We start from the raw sequence: 23,270 nt of genomic DNA, 5'->3' as shown, positions 1-23,270 counted from the left end.
CAGTGAAGTTGCATTCCTTGTTTCCTCTGCAAAGCATAATCAGATTTCTCATTATAAGAATGCTTAAAGCCAAGGATAAGAAGTCTGCATGTTTGTTTGTCTATGTAATGATTATTCAATGGAACAAGTGGGAATTAATGGCTAGACAGAAGAGACTGGCTAATATTATAATAGTGAATGCCATTATAACAATAGTGTCAAATTGAAATAATTAGGTATGAAAATCAGCATGATATGAAAATAGGTAGAAACATTGAAAACATTAACTGCATTCTGAATGGAGGACCAATAGAAAAAGTAAAACATCTCAGCTATTTAAGCACACTTTTTTAGTGAAGGTGGCAAATTAAATTTGGAAATAGACAGCAGAATTAGCAAAGTTGGTATGGTAGGAAGTCAACTAAATAAATATGAGAGAGAGATACGAGAGAGGGATTAGTCAAAACACTAAACTAACTGTATATATATAACTTTGAATTTTATTTGTATTTTATCAGTATAACTTTGAACAAGACAGTGTTCAAACCAATGGGTTAGAAATAAAACTCTTGAACAAAGACTGGAGACCACAGATATGAGAGTCCTGAGAAAGATAAGGGGACTGAACAGACAGCATCAATGGCAATATCATATTAAAAATGAGGACATTTAAGTGGTATGGCCACTTATACCGAATGGGAGAGGAAAGATTAGCTAAACAAGTGTTCTTTGCCAGGATGGCAGGAAAACGATACAGAAGAAGAAAAGATGTAGTTGGATTCATACAGTCAAAAGTGCCTTAGAAGACAGAAATATAAGCTCCGATAATATTGGAATGTTGACAGATAACAGGCTAATCTGGAGGAAAATTGTTGACAGGAAGTTAGTAATGATGTAACTTTTCATGTAGTACTATCATAATATCCTGTATAACCCCCTCCCCTGAGGGTACATGTCAGGAATTTGATGATGAACTGCAATAATGATATGATAACTTATACAAAAAAAGTATGCCATAAAATTTTTGCCCACATTCCATAGGTATCTTCTGCATAAAATGAACAAAACAAAAGTTGCATTTTTCTTTTATGTGTTAATAAAAGAAAATTCAACAGTATGGCAATGATTCAGTAAGTCAACAATAGTCAATTAACTGTTATTAAATTAATTTAATAATGAAGTCAAAAGGAGTAACTTAGGTACATATAATAAAATAAATATGACAAGCAGAGTAAGAAGGAACTATTTCCTCCAAAGAGAACAAATTTAGTCCATCAGATCTCTTGAGATTATGTCAATGGAATAATGCTTCAACTCTGCTTACATAATTTATGCAATAAGAAATCTTCTGGTGAAAGTTAAGAAGCCTAAGCATCATAAGGATGCATTCAGATACCTTTAACATTAAAGATAGAAATAAAATGAACTTCTTCATGCGAGGGAGATGACAGTCTTGTAACTATTAATCCTTCTGTTGATAAAAGATTCATTAAAACCATTGGATATGAAGGTAAACAATAAGTTATTTTCTGAAATAGTAGGACCTCAGTGGAGCACAGGAAGTGAGAACACTGAATCAAGGTTTTGATAGTGCCATTTTTGTGACATGGATGATGATAACCTGTATGTACTTTTTCATGAAAAGGTTGAAAATTGAAGTTTTCCATTACAGATGGAGAATCAAGAGATACTAAAAAAAGTTTTTCATTCCTAAAGTGAAATGTATTCTTAAATAGAGGGAGGGAGGGGGGGGGGAGAGAGAGAGAGAGAGAGAGAGAGAGAGAGAGAGAGAGAGAGAGAGAGCATCTATCTTTATTGATCTTACAAGTGGAGTTCTGATATATAACAAGCCTAGACAAAGATGTCATTAACATACCAATACAAAACATTTGTCTTAAGAAGAATGTCATGTAGGAGATAGTGCTCAAAATATTCCATAAAATAATTAGCATTTATATGGAAGGGGACTTCCCATAGCAGTGCCTTGTTTGTTAATAAAACTCATTATGGCAAGAAAACATGCAATTTACAGACAAAAAAATATTAGTGGTTGAGATGGTGAGCAGCAGATGGCACTGTGTGTGGTGGAGATAGGGAGTTGTGGAGTAGAATGCTCTCCCTTGATAAGTCCTTGGACTCTTGGAGATATCATGTAATAATAATAAATTAAACATCAGTGTTTCTCTTCCAGATCTTTTTCTGTCTTACAAAGATTAATACTATTCATCCAAAGATAAAATTTCTTTTAGAAAATCTTCATTTGCCTCTTTTAGAGCTCTTGATTTCTAATCAACTAGGAGGGCTTCAAATTTCTGAAAAAAAAAACACACAGATTTGTCATCCATGCAGCATCTCTATTAAAATCGGTCATTATCAAAATTTAGTTTCACTGTTTCAGAAAATACAGTACACTGTCTACCTTCTTTTCTAAGGGTTTCAATGAGTCTGTTATCAACAGTCATTAATATTACAGGACTCATCTTTTTTCCTATCAAGAAGAAGTAAACTGTATTTTAATTTTTCATGTGTATCTAAATGCATTACTTAGAAAGCTTTTCAACCCATATGCAAGAATTCCTCTTTTCTTTCATGTAAAGGAGAAGCTTCTATTTCAGCCTTTCTGGTGTTTACCAGATTCTGTGCTCCTGTGATTTTTCATACTTTAACCAATCTGGAGGATTCAGTGATGTTTGTTATAAGGAACATAAAACTTAAATCAAATTCCACAAATCTGAACAGCCTAAACTAACAAAAACATGCAATCTCCTCTAAACACAGAATCCTTTGGTAGAAAACTAGTCTTGCACAACAGCACATTTCTTATGGAAAGACATTATTTTCTAGGGCATATTCGTGGAGTTAAAAACTCATCACACAAAACCTAAAGTAACCATCTTTTGCAAAATACCTATCACATTTCTCTTGAAGTCATCTACAAACATAGCAAAGCGGCACTCATGAAAGAGGGTAGCAGCACTGAAACCCTCTTACACAATTTTCAGGGACAACTTCATGTTCTCTCCTTTCCTCTCATTTTTTTTTGTATCAATCCTATAAAAGCCCTTTAATAACTTATGTTTCTATCATATCCTCTCTTTATTTATTAACTAGATTAGGTGACCCACATATTTTTCTATCCTAATAGGTATCATTCTGTAGACCCATCACTCTTGGGTGCTTGCCTCTGGGTCCCTCCAACACACACACACACACACACACACACACACACACACACACACACACACACACACACACACAAAGAAACCTCAGTGACCAGATCTGTATACAGTAGTCACATTGGGGCCATATTAAAGCCTGGCAGATAGATATAAAAGCTTCATTGCCTCTGTTTGTTATTGTGTTCCTAGATAATCCAATGATTAATTATGCTGTCTACCATATGTTTTCTGAACTTCAAAACCCTATCCACAATCATCCCAAAAATTCCTAGCCTCATCAATTTCTTGCACTTAACTTTCATCAATATGGTATGCCTTGAAATTTTTTATCTTAAAGTGAAACTCACATATTCTCTTAAGTGCATAATGCACTTTTTATGTCACATTAAACTAGGAATCATTCTTTTTAGTCCCACTGGCAGTCTATTTAAATTATTCTACAGGATTGCCACATTACCTTTATTAACTACCACTTTAAAAAGTTTGGAATCATCAGCAGCAAACAAGTAGATATTGCCCCTTGAAATAATTTTTTCTGTCAATGATGCACAAATTTGCAGTGGTCTGCTGGAAAACTCTTCAGCACACCACTATTCGCCAACCCTCTTTTGCATTAACCCACTTCATATATTATTCTTTTATGTCTGTTTATTGGCCATCATTTTATCCATATCACCAGCTTGTATTCATTTGCATCTGTTCCAATTTATGTGAGGCTCCACTCGGACTCCCATCTAATGCCTTTGCAAAGTGTTCAAGAGGCCATTTCCTTTATTCAACACAAATGTCACTTGACTGCAGAATGTCAGTAAATTATTACTAATCACAAAGCTGTGCTGCTCTTACACCTGATTCCTGAATTCTGCTTTTGATCAACTACTCCAACATCTTAATTGTCACTCCTGAACTGACTGGTCTATAATTTGCTATCTCTGTCTTGGAGCTTCCTTTATGTAAAAGAACTATTTTGCATTCTTTCTGCTCCCTCAGGGTTTTACTAGAGCTGGGATTTAATTAAACAGCTTAATCAGAGGAAATTCCCTTTCCACTGCACATTCTCATAATACATGACCTGATATCCTAATTCTATGGCAGTATTCACATTAAGCTGGTGCAATATTCTAAGCACCTCCAATTCATCTATTTCACATAAGTGTCTGTCACATCTGGCACCATGATAATTCTGACTGGATAGTATATCCTTGCAAAGAGCAATCACTCAGTAATTCAACTATTTTGACTGCTTCTGTTACCTCCCTACCATTGTTAAGAATTAAAGTTATCATTCCACAGCGATTTTTCCTTTTACTTGCTACATGAGTGAAATAACTCAGGCATGCTTGGCTAATTTACTTTTATAAGCTGATTTTGCCTTCCTTATCATACTAGTTTTCCTTTTTGCTTGTGCTTTGTATTGAACACATGCGGACAGTACAGAAAGGTAATCAGAATCTTACTGATTATCTTTCTGTACTGTCTGCAACAGTTTCTTTTTTTTGCAACTCAATTTAATGGTGACACTCATCCACTGATTACAACCTGATTTATCCTCTTGATTCTGGTGTACCATCTGATATTACTACTTCCTTCAAGCATCACTTGACAATCTCCCACGTACTAATCATATCCTTTCCTTGCAGATTATTGTGTTAGGGTACTCCAGCTTATAATCACCTAATTTGTATAAATTAAAGATGACAAGAATATTCTTTGTTTAATCCTTTATCCAAGTTTAAGCAAACAAAGTATGTGCACGAAATATCTTCACAAATGGGCTACTTCTATATTGCTAATGACTTCACATGAATTAGATGTGTATAATTCTATGCATTATGGGAAGGGCCACTACCCAGATAGGTTTTGACCTTTATTGAGGTCTCATCAGTGGGAGCCAAACCCAGAAAAGATACAGAGATTGAAGTAATGCCAAGTAAAACCAAGAATATAATTTCTTGGCATCTTTAATTTATAGTCACAGCAAGTGGAAAAACTTTCAACACCTAATTTGTAGGTGTTGATAGTGTTAAGTTCTTTCTCAACTGAAATTCAATGAGTTTGGCAACCTCCCCAGGTTTCCAAACTCATTGAATTTGTTGAGACTTCACAATCACTCTATCCCCAAGAGGAGGCGATATAACTACTTTGGTTACTGACAAATCTTTGATGCTATCACCAGATTAAGCATTCTGAAAACTTCATTATGCCCATTGGCTTAATGAAGCATTGTTTGCTTAGCAGCAAGCAATGTATATTTTGTCCCATCGTCCTCTATCGCACACCAGATAGTCTGAAATGCACTGCTTTTCACTCTCCCTCCTGTTCCTTTTGTCCTCCTTGAAAACACTATATACAGAATCATTATTATTACATCACACCTCCAGGGAGTGCAAAGACTCATCGATGGAGGGCATCAACTCTACAACTCTTTGTCTCAATACTCCACCAACATTCATCATCTAACACCAACGGCATCTACCGCCGACTGCCACCACTAGTGCTTTCACAGACAATCGCAAACATCCATGCCCACGGTGGGATTCGAATCTTTTGGCTGGAGAGCAGATACGCTAACCACTTGGCCAACCAGGCCAGCTGGTATTTAACTAATGTTAAACCAAGTTTTTTAATGCCTATAACTAGTAGGCTGAAGTGACTGATTCTGGCAATGGTATACATAAATTGCAGTATTCCTTCGGGTCAATAAGCTCTCTTGCACATTCTATTAACCATCCTATTCAATTCTGGGAGATGAGAAGCTATATTCAAAATTTTTTGATCGTTTCCCAATTTACTCACCTCAAGGCTGTCCATACTCGTTATCCCCCCCCTTAAAACTATTGAATAACACTTCTCTCCAGACACCTAACTCTAAATCCATTCAAATGTAATCCACCACTCATATGTCATTTCACCCATCAAATGAAATTGATGGGTGAAAACTGCAAGCCATTCCTCCTGAACAACCCACTGTGTTCTTGAACCTCCTCAACTGAAAAACAGAACAATAATTTACATATACCCACCTGTTTTTTTATTACCTTTAAAATACGCATACACTATCAATATGTGGAATATATTTAGCAACTGAAAATACTCAGTATAGCATAGAATGGGAAAGGAATTACTAATGATGCCCAACAAAATGAAATAGACCGAACATTTTGTTCGGTATCATAAAATATCGGTAAATTTCAAGCAATGTAAAATGTTTCTTAAATAAATTGAGGTCAAAATTTATTAGCCCATGCAAGGCTTGCAAACACGAACTGTTTGTATCTTGAGAGATATTGTAAGTGCAGGTTCACCTGTACTACCATGCAGGTCTCATATTTTGGATGGTTAAGTTAAACAGTATACAGATGAATTCCCACTATGAACTTTCTGGAAACAAATAATTCAACATTGCATGGACTAATAAATTGTGACTCCCAATTCATTTAACAAACACAGAACCCTGAGCTTATGAACATTAAGAGCCTCCATAATGCAAATGGAAGAACAATGATATGTTGTGCCCTTTGAATGGAAAAGGACTAAGTTTGATTCTCGTTGTAATAAGAGAAATCTTATATGGTTTTTTTCAATTGAAGATGAGTTAGCCAATCTCATATGGAGGTAGCAGGGTTTTTTCGTCAGATTTTTCATCCCACACACAGACAAATCGGCCTTGAGAACACATGCAGTTTATAGACAAAAATACTACTGGTGGTAGGCAGTAGATGGCATTGGTGTAGGAAATGATGGTAGTGGTGGTTCGCTGTAGTTGGTGGATTAAGTGGTGGAGACAGAGTTGCAGAGTAGGTGTCCTCTCTCGATGAGTCTTTGGACACTATGGAGGTGTCACGTAATAATAATAATAATAATAATAATAATAATATTTAACGATGTTATGTGTGATTCTTGTTATTCTGGGCTATTCCAGTAGTTCTCCTTTATATGCCATATTGAATATTCAGCAGCTGCTGAACATACTCCATATTCTGCACATTAATGTTGTGCATGTTTAAATATATCATTATATATTTTTTTTATTGCCTTTGAAAGTGGGAAAACAAATGTAAGCATAATGACTGTGAAAGTGTTACAAGTGTCAAAAAAATGTTAACTGATTGCAAAAGAAACTAAATTGGATATAATTAAGCAAACTGAAAATGGCCAAGTGCACATGTCTATTGGTTATGTTTAAAACATCAGTCCTCCTGCAGTTGCGACAATTTTAAAAGACAAACAAAAATTTATGTTTATACTCACGACATAAGCTCTGTGGTTATTTCTAAAGAAACAAAATACTGTCTTCAAAGAAACAGAACACCGTTTTGTTTTAATAATTTGGATTCAGAATCAAAAAAGAGGGAATAAATAGGCATTAATAGTTAATAGTTACTCTATAAATAATAACAATTAAAAAAAATTATTATCAAAAATGCATTAAGTTCAAAATAGTAGTTGAGCCTTCTGGTCCCTTGGCAATGCATTGGGAATTCCACAGACTTGGCAAGGGACTTATATCCTATTTTTCACCTCTTTCACATTCTGATGGTGCAATGGTAATATCTAAATATAAGGCATTAGTTTTTTTTCCTTTCAACTTCTGTATAGAAGAACAAGGCAAATCTCCTTCCACTATTCTATGAACTATCCACAGTATGCTTTCTCTGAAATTTCACCAGAAGGACATCAGAAAAATATTCAGCAGCTTTGATAGCAATAGATCCCTGGTCCCGATGATATTTCTCCAGCTGTATTACAAGCTTATGCTCAAATTCTCACCATCTTGTATTGTTTCTTCAAGCTGTTATACTCATCTATACTTTTCTTGCATTTATCCAACAGTTTGGAAGCAGCCATTTATCCAGCCTATTCTCAAAAAAGGGAAATAAAAGTTATTCAAGAAACTATTGCTCTGACTTCAATACTCTCAAAAATAATGGAAAAAGTCATCAACAGCTAACTGCTTCACTACTTGGAGGCTCCCCAATTACTTAGCAATCATCAATACAGATTCTGTATTGATGATTGCTACCTTGTTACACTGCAGATCTCTTAGCCAATCTTGCCAATCTTTAGACACAAGCCATGGAAAATTATGGAGAAATTCACATGGTTGTTCTTGATATTTCCAAGGCAATTGATAGTCTGGCATCGTAGTCCTCTTACCAAGCTACAATCTTATGATATTCCTCTTTTCCTTTGTAAATGAACTGCTAGCTTCCTCTCCATTCATTGCAAGTCATTGGTGGATGGCTTCCTTTCATCAGATTTTTCAGTTAATGTTGGTTCATCTCAGGGCTCTCTGCTTTCATCTACTCTTTCCCCCTATACATCAATGTTCTTATCTGCCATCCAAATCCATTTCACAGATTTGCTGATAAGTACTCTACTCTTCTTTTCATTTTAAGACCTTGCATTTTCATTTTAAGTGATCAGGTAATTCATGCTTCAAGATCTTTAACAAATACATTAATCACTGATCTCCATAGCATTCTCAAATGAGATAAGGATAACTTGGAATTTTAATGCCACCAACATGCAATCCTGTCTCTTTTTCCTGGAAAAAAGATCATTATCCACTCTCCCTCACTTTTGAGGATATTCTACTCACAAATCAGGATCATTCTGCTTCTTAGGTAGACTTTCCCATCTAGCCTAAAATGGCATGAGCACATCAGCTCCATAGCCTCTTCAGCCCCGAAAAAGTCAGGCATTCTTTTTGGTTATAAACAGTACTTCTTTAAAGATACCAAGAAATTTTATACTTTTTTATCCAGACCTGGAAGAGATACCAAGGTTGAAGTAATGCAGAAGTAATATATATCTCATAGACAAGTAGACAAAAGGTGCTTGACCTCTCCCAGGTCTGGGTAGTGACCCTTCCCATTATGCACTGCATTATGGGATACAGAGTTTAATGACTTCATATCACTTGCCTTAATATGTATCTCATAATACAAAGCAATCCACCCCCCCCTTGAGATGTGTATAATGCAATGCATAATGGGAAGAGTCACTACCCAGATTGGTTTCAACCTCTATTGAGGTCTCATCAGTGGGAGCCAGACGCAGGAGAGATACCAAGGTTGAAGTAATGCAGAAGTCATATATATATATATCATATGCAGACAAAAGGTGCTTGATCTCTCCTGGGTCTGGCTCCCACTGATGAGACCTCAATAAAGGTCAAAACTGGTCTGTACTTTATAAAATACAGAAAGGTTTTGACCCTTCATTGCATTATACACGTTTGAAAGGGGGGGGTGCTTTGCATTATGGGATACATACTAAGGCAAGTGATACGAAGTGATTAGCCTCTACAAGTAGCTCAGATGTGAATATATTTCACGTGCAAAATGTTTCCCAAGGAAGCAAAACAAAGTATTGCTTCCTTGGGAAAAGGATTAAAAAGTATAAAATTTCTTGGTATCTTTAACGTATAATAAACCCAAGGTAAAAAACTTTCTACAAACTTCTTTCTACAGTACTTCTGTCCTGCTCAACTCTTGGCACTTTATAAAGTACAAATCCATCTGACCTCAGCTGAAGTGTATATGGTCAACACCAGTGGTGAGCTATGGAAATCTTAACAAAGGGCTCACATCGTCGAGCAAAAAAAAGCTGTATTTCACACAAAAACTTTTATTAATACAGCTTGTGTACAAAATACCACCCAATCAAAAAGTATCAGGGGACAATCAACCTGTAAAGGCTATCATTTTTAAACAAATATTTCATGCTCTAAACATGAAATATTTGGACACAATCATCTGTGTTAATTTATCTTACACAAGAAAAACATTTTTTAACTACCAAAATATACTAAGAATAAAATCTTTTATAATCGCACATATGAAATAGTCCGCATTTTTTATAAACAAAATAAATTTCTTTTGTTTGCGATAGTTTTTATGACAAACAATCTATAAATAATAAATAAACATTATGTAAACACAATAATATTGAAGTACATTATATTTCTCTTTTGCTTTTATACTTCAAGTGATAATCAATGGTACCAATCAAGGGGCATTATTTTATAGTCCTACTAGGGGGCTCCACCCCCTGACGCCTATGGCACCAGGTTTTTGTTCGGTTGGGGATAACTACAATCAGTATTTCCCCCCAAGAGATGTTGCATGGAAAATTTTTCTGATTGTGCTACTGTAGCTATATGCTAAACAGCTAAATTATAAATTTTGGGTTGAAGATGAAGAACGGTAACATTTTTCCAACTGGTTGTTCACCTGTTGAGTGTAAGATTAAGAACAGTGGTATACTTATTGCAGCCTCTGATGGTTTTTTTTGTTTCTTACTTTGGTTTTATTTTGATGATAATATGGTTTATGAACTTGGTTGGGACTTGATGAAGGCCCCTCTTATCACACCAGGTACCTCACATGGAGGGCATTAAATCAGGATTTCCCAGTATGATTGGTTACATAGTGGTTTCATTTGTGGAAAAAGCTATAATACTAAATTACAGTAAATTGTATTTCAGGATTTTTCGACTGCGATTCCTTTCAACATAAGGACTGCACATGAACATTTGTCAATCTGATATCTCATATCAGAGAATGCCAAATCTAAAACTTAACTATTTTTCATCTATAGCTGATAAACATTTCCTAGTGCATTTTGCAGCATTCATTTGCCCTTTTTATTGCACTTGAAATTCTGATGACCTGCTTTAGACTGTATCACTGAAACTTGATTTCCTGAGTATCAACACCAAAACAGTGAAATCATATTCCTTGGCGACTTCAATATCCATAACTCAAACTGATCATCCCAGTAGAGATGCTGAGGTATTTGCTCTGAACAAAACCAAACAAAAACAAAGATATTAAATTTAAAATAGGCTCACATAAACAGAACAGGAGATGAATGATTAGCCAAAGAAGTTAAAAAAAAATTAAAAAAAAAAAAATGCAGGAAAAAACCTAAATTTTGAGGTATCTGATAACTGGTCATTATCAGATACCTCAAAAATTAACAGGTCAATTTGCAAGTAAACTGTTGAAAAGAAACTGGTAATGATATAGTAATTGTGTTGCCCTATCAATATCTGGTATATTCGTTTATGATATGCATTAGAAAACGATAATTACAAATTAGGCTGCATACCATACTCAAAAGATAGTTATCAAGAATGAAACAAATTTCATAATGAATTACTGCAATGAATAAATATTCTAGTTTGTGAATCTTTGAGTGAGAGAGAAAGCCTTTATTTATAAGAAGCAATAGCACACATATGTGCATATTTATTTACAATTAAAAAAAATCTTTGAAGTCTTCTATTTACACCTTGCATCAGCAGTTTCTTTGAATAAGAACTAGCAAAATTCAGCAAGCACCCTTGATAATAATGGCATACAGGCAAGTTCTATATGCCTGGGTACCACAATTCTATAGAAGAAATTTGTTGATGAAACTGCCCGCTACATTTATGAATAAAGTACAAGTCAGGAGAGAAAAAAAAAATTCAAATGTGAATGCAGCCTGAACTATGTATAACTCAAAACTTGCTGAACCAAGGGAGATATCCTGAACAAATGGGTTACGAAACAATTATGGATGCTGTTTTTTGTATTCAATACATAAAATTATGTTGAATCACCCACTTTCACTAGCAAATTTCAGTTATGTATAGAGGTATTTCAGATATAAAAACTTAACGATATGAGCTGTGCTGTGTTGTGTTTACATAATGAGAACTAATGGCACTATGCCAAGAACTAAATTAGTAATCTTATCAGTCTTCTGTAGAATATCTATATATATATTCAGATATCCCATAAATAATAACAACAAATGAAATCAAGGTTATGCAGTTTATTGAAATATGCAATTTTATAAAGTTGATATTTCAATTTTTCCTAGCAAATAAGTTGGAAGAGGCCCTAAAAGAATACAGAGAAACATCTAAGAGGGCTAAGCTATCTATGCAATTAGCTAGACAAAAGTCATAGGAAGACTTTTGTAAGAATATAAAAGATGAAAATCATGAAGGTGGAAAAGTGTTCTGGAGGGAGACTATGGAAAAAGCCTTAAAAACGGAAGAAAGAGTGCAAATCAAAGATGAAAAAGGTGATATGAAAACTGAAGATAAGGATATTATAGAACATTCTTATCTCTGGAGTAATTACTTTGCAAGTCTGTTAAACAAAACAAGCATGATAGAACACTAGTAGAAAATATTCAAGAGGAATGCAAAGAGGAGTATATAAACATTAAATATGGAGGTATAAAACTTTTTTAGTAGTCTTCCTTCTGACCAAGCCTACTGAATTCTATGGTGGGCCTGGTCAGAAGGAAGGTCAAATTCCAAATGAGTGGAGCAAAGCTCTCACAGTTCACATCTATAATTGTGAACTGTCATTTAGTAGAGAAATTCCACTCGAATGTGGAATTTCTCTACTAAATGTTCCAGATAAGATTTATGCAAGCATATATGAGAAAATACTGAGAAAAATCATGGAAGAGAAATCTAGAGAACAAGCTGAGTTCAGGCAAAGCAGAGGTTGTCAAGATCAGAAAATCACTTTATGACAAATGGCTGAGAAATCATAGGAATATAACAAGGATCTGTATTTAAGTTTTGAAGATCTGGAAAAGGTATACAACAAGGTGCCCAAGAAAATCTTTTTGAAATGCTACAGTTATATATATATATGGAGTAAATTAAACATTATACAGAAAACAATATGCAGCATACATTTAAGTTAGCAGTACGAATTGAAGAAAATGCAAGATAGTTTGATGTAAAATCAGGTGAAAGACAAGGGTGCACACATCTCCACTCTTATTCATCATCTACATGGATTATTCTAAATAGGATTGAAGCAAAAGTTGAGATAGAGATCTGAGGATCAAGCAGGTTTTAGGAAAGATAAGGGTGCCAGAGATCAGACCCTTTGTCTTAAACAGATCATAGAAAAGTATAAAGAATTTAGACTCCCTATGGTAATGTGTTTAATAAACTGCTCCAAAGCTTTTGACTGTGTTCCGCATGTGAAACTGTGGGAAGTAATGAAAATAATGGGTTTCCCTCACCACAACACTATTAGGTTGATAGCTAACTTGTACAGTAAGCAATAAACCATGGTAAGAATAGGCACTGGATTAACTGATTGGCTTCAGGTTGGAAAGGGAGTTAGGCAAGGATGTCTACTTTCTCCTCCCTTGTTTAGTATCTATGCTGAGGACACCATTCATGTACAACTGAATGAGCTCAAGACAGGAATTAGGATAGGTGGTAGTCATCAATAATCTGAGGTATATTGATGATACAGTACTCCCCTGTAATGACAAGGAAGAACTAGGACAAATTCTTGACAAAGTTAATGAGATCAGTCAGAACAGAAGACCTCATCTCAATCCTAGCAAGCCAAAGATAATGTTTCTTAAAGGGAATACAGACAAGAAAGCTACTGAGAAACAAGTGTACTTAATGGAAAAAGAATTGAGGAAGTCAGCAAGTTCGAGTACCTATCCATTATTAATGTGAAGAATTGTTGCAGAAGGTGTCAGAAGATTAGGAATGGCTAAAACAACAGTCAGAGACTTGTCTAAAACTGGAAGGATCTATCTCATGGGAACAAAATAGAGGATTTTGGATGCAGCTGTTTTTCAAACAGCTACTTATGGATGCAAGACTAAAGAAGTCTGATAGGAAAAGGATAGCTGCTTTTGAGTGTCACAGAAGGCTGTTGAGGATATATGATGAAAGGAAGACAAATGGATGGGTGCTAGAAAGGATTGGTAGAACATTAGGCTCCTTAAGGATATTGACAGAAGAAAGTTAATGTACTTTGGGCACATCGAAAGGATGGAAGGAGGACTTCTCAAAACAGTAATAGAAGCTCAAGTGACTAATTTTCAGAGAGTTGAAGCCCCCAGAAAAGCATCCAACAGGACCATATGTCGAGGACTGGTTTGGCACATCTTCGAGCATCTAAGTGATCATATGAATCTGTTGATGTCCAATGAACAGATGGATGGATGGAAATGGATTATGAAAGAAAGTGGCATTAAACCTAATATCAGAATTGGAGACATCAAACTTAATGCTTCACTTAGGCAGATGATGTTGTACTGATAAACACATTCAGGGCAAGTTTCCAGGATTCTCTAACTAAATTGAATAACTGTAATAAATCTGGTGTGAAAATCAGCAATAAAAACACTAAAACTGTGAAAATAGGCAGGAACGTAGAAAACTTCAGCTGTATTCTCAACCTGTAGAACAAATAAACTATTTCAGCTATTAGGCACAATTTATAGGGATGATAACAAATTTAACATAGAAAGAGACTACAGAATAAGTAAAGCTAGTATAGTAGAAATTAAATGGAATAAGTGAGAAATTAGACATGAGATAATGTTCAAATCAATAGACTAATTGGAGGAAAACTGTTAATGGGAGATTAATCATAATATAAACTTAATCATGCAGCATCAGGTTTAATGTCACTTTCATAATCCATTTCCATCCTTCCATCTGTTCAATGGAACAGATGGAAGTATGGAATGGAAACATACAGATGCCATATGTTCATTCAGATGATCGGTGATGTGCCATACCAGTCCTAGGCATGTGGTCCTATTAAATGCTTTTCTGATATTTACACTCCTTGTGGGTAAATATCAGAAAATTGATGACAATGAGGATGATGGTGGAATAAGAGGAAAAAAATAGTTAAAACAGTAAGTACCTTTATACAGACAATGCTCAAACCAATTTTAATGCATGGATTGGAGATGGCTTAAAAATAAAACAACTGATCGAAGACTGGAGAATGACCAGACATCAATGGCAAGATCATATAAAAATGAAGATATAAGGAAAGAACGTGGCAATACTAGTATTTATTAATGTGTAAGCAGAACTGATCTACAGTAAGGTGATATGGTCACTTAAACAGAATGAGAGATTAAGAGTTAGCAAAATCAGTGTTTGATGGCAAGAAAAAAAAAAGATCCAGAGGAAGATTAAGTTCTAGGGGGATTTATGTAGTTAAAAGTGCTGAGAAGACTGAAATACAAGATCTAACAATATCAGAGTCCTGACAGATAAGACTAATTTCGAGGAAGATTGTCAACAAGAAGTTAGTAATAATGTAAACTTTCAAGTAGTGCTATCATAGTATTTTGTACACAGCGTGAAGATACATATCAGGAGTTCAATGATAAAGTGTCAGAGGTATATGAAACATGAAACTGATTTTCATGTTTCATATACAGGGTATTTCACTCATAGGAGACCATGAGTGATATACAATATAATATATAAACAAGACGGTTGCAACTATGGGAGTACCAACATGGACAGAGACATATTCAAATGCAACATGACTCCGGCATGTCTTGACTGCATGATGCTCTATTGTGGCTATCATAGGAATCGTTGCCAACTTCCTACATTGAGTTCCCCACATCCTGATAAGCTCAATTTGCGGCCTGTCTCGGTGCAGCAAACATGTACATAAATTGAGCAAAAAGTGTTCTTGAATGAACCCATAGCCCAAATCATATTGGACTATGGGTTCATTCAAGGTTGCATGCTCACATTTCAGAAAATAGTTTAATGTTGCAGTGCCATCAAAAAGTGTGATACAGAAGATGGTGAAAAAACTGGAGACAACAGGCACACTGGTGAATGTTCATGGGTGCAGCCATCCTGCAAAGAGCAAGGAAACAGTGCAGGACATGCATAACAGGTTGCATGTCCTGCAAGCGAGTCCTTATGGTGACTGTCCCAAGAAATTGACTCCACCTGTCTGGGTACATCAATTTGCAGCATATGCTCTTGTGGGCCGAAGCAAATCCACATGCAATTCATGAACATCGGCTGCATGACCTCAAGATTGGAGTGTGGTGCACCATGTCATATATGCACATCATAGGATCCATATTCTTTGAAACGAAGGTGAACACAGACGTGTACTGTGAAATGATCAACACATTTGTTAATCAGTTGGATGACAATGAGTTAAACGAGGCTACTTCCATCAAGACGGAGTAACCTGTCACATGTCCAAAAGGTCTATGTCAGATGTAACTTTGAAGATCACATAATCTCCAAAGGAATATGGCCAACAAGGTCTCCAGATCTCAGTCCCCCAGACTTCTTGTAAGGCACGTTGAAGGGAAAGGTCTATGCCAATAAACAATGAACACTCCAGCAACTGAAAGTGAACATCACTGCTGCAATTGACGACATTGCCCATGCTCAGCTAATTGAGATATTCGCAAACATGGGGCACCGGGTTGCCAGGTGCGTGCAGGAAGGAGGCAACCACTTTGAGCATTTATTGTGATGCAATACATTGGACATCTCTTATGGTATGTGCTACCACAATTACGTTTACCATTTTTGTATATTATGTCTGTAATAAACGATAACTTGGGGCCTCCTATGAGTGAAACATCTGTACTTCTTGTGAAGGAATATATTAGCACTTACATAATTCTTGATAATTTTATACTTGTATATATTTGTGATATTTGTGTTACAATTATAGATTTCTGAATGCGCAATCTCTTAATGAGTTAAATAGTTAATAGGATTAATTAAGAGATAAGTTATATATTGTGGGATATAAATGTGTGCAATTTGACTTGTGGTTTACTTTCAGAATAAAACATGATATCAACCAGAGAAAATCATTACATAAGAATTATATATATCAGAATAATTTACAATGTAAGCTTCACGGAGTATGAACTTTTTTTTTTTTTGGCTAGATCAAAAAAAGGATGTGTGTTGCATTATGCTTAAAAGATAAAAGTCTACAATACTTGAAGAAGAAGAAACTGTTTCACTATGAAAAACAACTGCATATTCATTTGTCATCTCATAGTCCACAAAGGACTACAGAGTAGATATCAGGAAATGTTCCTCACAAAAATCTTCCACTTAGTCCTCAATTGACAGCTCTGTAAGTGAAGCACTGGTCCAAATTTTTATATTATCCATCAAGTTTATTCTAGGTCTGCCTCTTTTTTGAGTTCCTGAAATCAGTCCTTCAAGAACTTGCATTGGTAGACCATATGATCTGCTGTTATGGCCAAGCAACAAAAGTCATTTCTTTCAAATTACAGTTGTGATGTTATCTCCTGGACCAACAAAAGAACTCATTCTTTTGTCGCGATGTGATCAGTGTATGGCAGCGGTGTTCAACCTTTTTTACTATGCAAGCTACTTTTCTATAAAACGTTATTCAGCGATCTACTCTCTTATATAGATCACATTTCCCCAACCTGATATCTGATTACGCACAAATAAACAACTAAAAACTTTATTTGTGTATTTAAAAATTTATTTATCACTTTTAATTATTTTAATACAACAACAATAAAAAAAGTATATTGGAATAAAATATTTATTTCTCTATTTTGGAAAACCAAAGTTTGAAAAAACAACAGATTGGTTACAAACTCACAAGTCACAGGAAATGCTGGTTGATTAAAAAAAAAAAAAAGTTAATGTGAAATTTGGCATTGTTTGGACCTTTGCAATATTTTCATAGTCAAGTTGATATGAAGAAGTGGCCAATCGCAGACAATCATCCAAATGATCATTTGTAATTTGGTTTCTTAATTGATTTTTTTATGACGGTCATATTTGAAAAAGCAGATTCTGACATAGACAAGTATGTCAATCCAAAACATGACAGAATTTTTCACACAATATCAGTTAATATTGGAAATTTTTCATGTGCATACTTCAAAATGACTTCATTGTTTATTGATTTTAAATGTAAACTATTCTGAAAGTTTATTATCTCAAGTTCTACTTCAGCTTGGTTTATATCAAACAGCCCACTAATTTTGTTCGAAATTTCTGCGATGTTCAAGTTTTCTTGAAATGGATTATTGATAAAAGATACAATCATTTCAGTTTTATTAAAATCTTTAAATCTTGAATTTATTTCTTCCTCAACTAATTCTATTTCACGAATAAATTCTTTTAAATCATAGCGAAGCATTTCTTGATTTTGTTCAAAAAATTTTAATAAATATGGGAGATGTCTAAATTCGTAGTCATTTATATTTTTCTTTAATAAAAGTAAGTATTGTTGGAAAGTTTTTATTGAACTTAACATGTCAATTAAATTTTTATCTCTACCTTGTAACTTTAAATTTAAATTGCTTAATTTCGTACAGAAATCTACTAAAAATGATAAGTGTAACAATCATCTTTTATCACTCAATTGTGGATAAATATCTCCTTTTTCACCAAGAAAATTTTTTATATCATTAATTAATACAAGAAATCTTTCTAAAAATTGACTTCTGCTGAGTCAGCGAACATTAGTATACAACAGAAGTTCCCTAACATCATCTGCCTGTAATTTAAATAACCGCCGTTGCAGGGCTTTTCCTCAAACAGAATTTACAATTTTAAATGTAATATCCAAAACATCTTTTGTGTTTAATCTTTTACTACACAGTACTTGTTGGTGAATAATACAGTGGTACGTTAAAAAATCTGGATATTTGTCATCGTTTTTACATAATGAAATGAAGCCTGATTTATTACCTATCATTGCAGGAGCACCATCAGCAGTAATAGACACAAGTTTAAAAAGCGGAAGTTTGTGTTGTTTCACAAATTCATCAAATGCCAAAAAAATGTCTTCTCCCCTAGTCCTTCCCAATAATCGTATAATTTTCAAAAGTTCTTCTTTACTTGAATAATCTCGAAATACCATGCAAATAAATACCATTAACTGAGCAATATCAGTGAAGTAGTTTGATTCATCAAATTGTAATGAAAACGCATTACACTAGTGTATGTCTGACATTAACCTGGCCTGGAAACTTTTCTCTGGCAATTGGAACTCTTCTTTTTGGCAATTTGAAACCTTGTCTGTGGCCTAGAAGTAGTCTCTCTTTGGCAATGTCTCGAATCGAAAAGCACCTTTCTGGAAGCAGGAAACTCCTCTCTCAAGCAAGCAACGTGGATCCAGGCAGTCTCTCTGACGGCGACTCTGGACTGGGCAGCCTCCTCTCTGACAGCAATTCTGGAACCAGGACCCCTTCTGCTTGCTTCAGTCCCTTTTTATTAGGCCTCCTCTGAGACCTTGCATGAAGTTTGGCAACCCCCAAAGAATCAGTATGAGTCTTTCATCTTAAGTTTCAAGTTCGGCACGCCCTTTGTTCTCCTCCGCTTTCTTTTGATTGTAAGTTGCCGGCCATCGGAAAGTTGTTTGAACTCTTTCTGACTGACTTCGGAGATGTTTACACTTAGAGCCTGCAAACCTTTCTCATACATACAAGTTTCAATAACAATCTTTCTAATGCCGCCATGTACAGCTTCGGTGACAAAAACATTGCTTTTGTTTTTAACACTCTAACATATTCTTATTAAAGCGGTATATACAATTAGCTTCAAAAGAATCATTTACAAAAACATCTAATACAAACTATACCGAGACAAACAAAGTTTATTTTTTTACAATATTCACATGGGACTTAAACTAAGTAAAAAATCGATGTAATGTGCTTTGGAATATTTAATATTTAAGCTTCAATCGAGTTTTTACACTTTGCTTATAATCGTATTCACTCGGCTCGCTGTTTGACTTCCACTGATCCAAATTAATTCATTTACCTGGACTTATAAGAAAATTACTGATTTGTCAATTTTAATGAAAAATAAATAAACAATAGCAATACACTTAAAGTGAATTAAAAATAATACAAAATAATGATAAATAAAATATTAAGTTTTCAGTTTTAATTAAATTTGTAAGCAAGGAGGAATACGCAAGAAATTGACCAAAAATCACTCCACGATCGACGGGTTGAACACCCCTGGTGTATGGTATCTTTAGGAGTTGTCTATAGCACCTCATTTCAAATGCCAACAACCTCTTTTCATCTTCTTTTAGGAGGGCCCAAGTTTCACTTCTGTACAGAAGTACTGAATTAACTAGTATGCTAATAAGGTGTAATCTGCTGGTAACTGCAAGCTTGTTATTTGTCCACAGTGGAGTGCTGTTGTTGCTTTTGCAATTTTAGTTCTAATATCCTATCTTGATCTGCCATCTTCATTAATGATATTGCCTAGGTCTTCTTCTTCTCTCTTCCATCATCTATGTGGATGATGATGAGGCCGAATAAACTCTTTCCACTTCTGTCTGTCCTGGGAGAGTCCGAACAATTCTGTCCAGTTTGGTGTCGCTTGTTGTGATTTGGTTTTCATGTCCTCTTTTATTTTGTCTAATTGCCTAGGTATTTAAACTGATCAACTTCTTCTGGGGGGGGGGGGTGTCCACAAGTAGGATTTTTTCAGTTTCTTTTAAAGCACTTCCTTCTTGGTCAGAAGCATATACATTTGTCATTAATTTTGATAGTTGGATATTTATGGTTAAGCTTTATTTTTTACAAGTATAAACTAATTTTATGGTGATTTCCTGAAGATTTGATTTGTTTTCTGCTAGGAGATCAATATCATCAGCAAACTTTAGAAGGTTTATTCTTTGTCCTCCTACCATCACTCCAATATCACAGTTCTTCAGCTTCATTTACAACATATTCAAGGAAGGAGCTAAATAACTTTGGTGATAACTGCATATACTAAATCCAAAATTATTCTCAAGTGGGTTTTGCTTTACACTTCACCTGAATTTTGTCAGTATTCAAAAAACTGGCTCTTCAAAGAACTTTTTTTTTTTTTTGGTAATAAAATGTGAATCCTGCTCAGAGAAGGTTAATAGTCTACAGTACAGTAGTAGTAGTATTATTATGGTAAGCTAAGGATTAGATCATTTAAAAGCCCTGCTCTAGAGACCAAGCAATAACTTTTTTTTGAGCCGCTGCAGGACTTCAATTATCAGGTAATGAAATTCATCTACAACTTAGGCACATTCAGAAACATCCATGTCCATGGTGGGATTCAAATCCATAGGTTAAAGAGTGAACATGCTAACCTATCAGCCTGCCAAACCTGAAAACATTCTTTCTTTCTATCTGAACAATAAACATTCAAAATATGACATTTTGTAGTCATGCCCATAAAGGATTCTTTTTGTTGTTTTTAATTTCATTATACAGATTATAATGAGTCATTAATATACTATTTATGCTCAGAATGCCAACCTGGTTGGCTGAGTGGTTAGCATATCCACACACATCCACCCAAGAGGCTGTTAGTTTGAATCCTGCCCAGGGCATGGATGTCTGTGATTGTCTTTCACCTTTAAACATTCATCCAGAGTGGGTCACCATGAGAGAAGAGGACCTAACCCTTCTGCAATGGCCTTCACCCAGCAGTGGGGAAGTTACAAGCTGTTTTCTTTCTTTCATGCTCAGAACATATCATGATATTTTCCATTACTGAGGAACAGGTATATACTTGTGAATGATTTCGGCACATCAGAATGATTTCTAAAGCTTTAGTTTCTTTAAAAATGTAACTTAATGAAACACTTACCTATATACTGGGTGCTGCATAATCAAAAATTTGCTTTCATCCCACAGCCACTGATCTTTCTGTGGAAGCAAAGCATTCATGTTAATGGTAATTAAAACTTTATATATACATATTCTAAGTGGCAAATTAAAATTTCATATATAGGGACAAATCTGTTTTCTGGCTACATCCTGCAAATATATAAAAACATGGCCCTGTAAAATGCAAGTGCAGTAAGCAAAAAAAAACAAGAAAAAGTGTTCCAGAAATGTATTTGCAAGAAATTCAGTGAAGTTTTTTTACTATATTATAAAGGTACTCATATACTGCTAGAGATATTATTACATCACTTACAAGGTGTTCTAGAACTTCTTGCCTACACAATGCTTCTTGTACATTTACTTAAACTTATTCATGATTTCTTTTGGCAATCCACTGACAATAATTCACAATACTGGCTGATAAATTTCATTGCATATTCCTGCTAACCACAATTTGACTCAATTTTCAGGGATGACCCTTTGTTCTTTCCCTTTCTGCTGTGTAGTAAATTTTTCTTTTGCCTATCTTATAAAATTCCTTTAGTTATTTATACACAGTCTTGCCATAAATACTGATGCAACCTCTGCACATCTGCATACTGCCCACATAATTGTGTGAGCCCATTCCACTAATGGCACAGTTTATCAGTAGAGAGAAAGCTGTCTAGCTCTGGCTATACAGGTTAACGTGCAATGGGTAGATTATGAGAGTCTTGTAGCAGTAATAGCACTTCACAAGGTTGTTATGCAGTCACCTGTTATTTTTAACACACTAAAACCATTTGGGATCTTTAGGATGTTTGTGTATCGGACTATTAACTGTTATAACAATAAAGAAGACATATCTGACTGCCGAAGAACAGGTTCTTCTGCATTCTCACAAGAATAAGGCAGAGGCCTTAATCTTGTGAGAATGCAGAAAGTGATGTTGCAAGAGATAAACGTTTTGCAGAGAACAATGGCACATACATTAACCGATGATATGAGGGTGAGAGCCTATTGTCATTCTAATGGACACTTCTTAACACCACAACTTATGTGGAAAAGGGTGATAAAATCAGAGGCACTTCTCCAGCAGTATGCAAACAACAGACACAGAGATATCCTCTTCACATTTGAGAAGATTTTCACCATCAAAACGATCAGATATGTGCCCCAGATGGTTGCACAGCACCCAGGATTCATAGAGGTCATCACCCCACATTATTGATGGTTTCGTGGAAGTGATGTATGAGGGGGGGGGGGGGGTATTTCCAAGTTGCATTTCTGCAAGGGGTCAAAACCTCCACCAAAGCATATCAAGACACTGTGTTGGAGCCCCTGAACAATACCTTGTTTCATGGTAGGCAGTGGACCTTCCAACAGGACTCAACCCCTGAACACAAAGTGAGGAACACACAACAGTAGTTAGAGGTGAATGTGCCTGACGCCATATTAATATCCGATTAGCTGTCTAGAAGTCTTGATCCGAATCTGTTGAACTTCAAATTGTAATCAGAGCTTGAGAAAGTAGCCTGCAAGAAATGACACCCTAGCATCGACAGCCTGAAGGTAGCTTTGGAACAAGCAGGGCAGCATTTCCATTGGATGCATGCATGCTACCAATGATATGTGGCCTCACAGACTTTGGATGTGCATAAAGGCAGAAGGGAG

At 35.2% G+C, this 23,270-nt stretch overlaps 1 protein-coding gene across 2 annotated transcripts in view; it reads right to left on the bottom strand.

Moving 5' to 3' along the window:
- The window catches only part of LOC150097435 (carboxyl-terminal PDZ ligand of neuronal nitric oxide synthase protein-like), a 287,244-nt gene that overhangs the window by 144,404 nt on the left and 119,570 nt on the right, over positions 1–23,270 (bottom strand). The window contains exon 4 of one of the 2 annotated variants that reach the window (XM_090407036.1): positions 21,598–21,652. In XM_090407036.1, coding sequence (XP_090263162.1) covers positions 21,598–21,652 — 55 coding nt within the window. Of the gene's footprint in view, positions 1–21,597; positions 21,659–23,270 lie in introns of both variants that reach the window. The other variant, XM_090407034.1, reaches the window with a different exon arrangement.

This window comes from Typopeltis vanoorti, chromosome 17 (assembly GCF_054136105.1).
Source record: "Typopeltis vanoorti isolate ZY-2024b chromosome 17, IOZ_Tvanoo_1.0, whole genome shotgun sequence".
Lineage (NCBI taxonomy): Eukaryota > Metazoa > Arthropoda > Arachnida > Uropygi > Thelyphonidae > Typopeltis > Typopeltis vanoorti.
The sequence above is the reverse complement of the archived record's forward strand: the minus strand, read 5'-3'. Positions and strand labels throughout refer to the sequence as shown.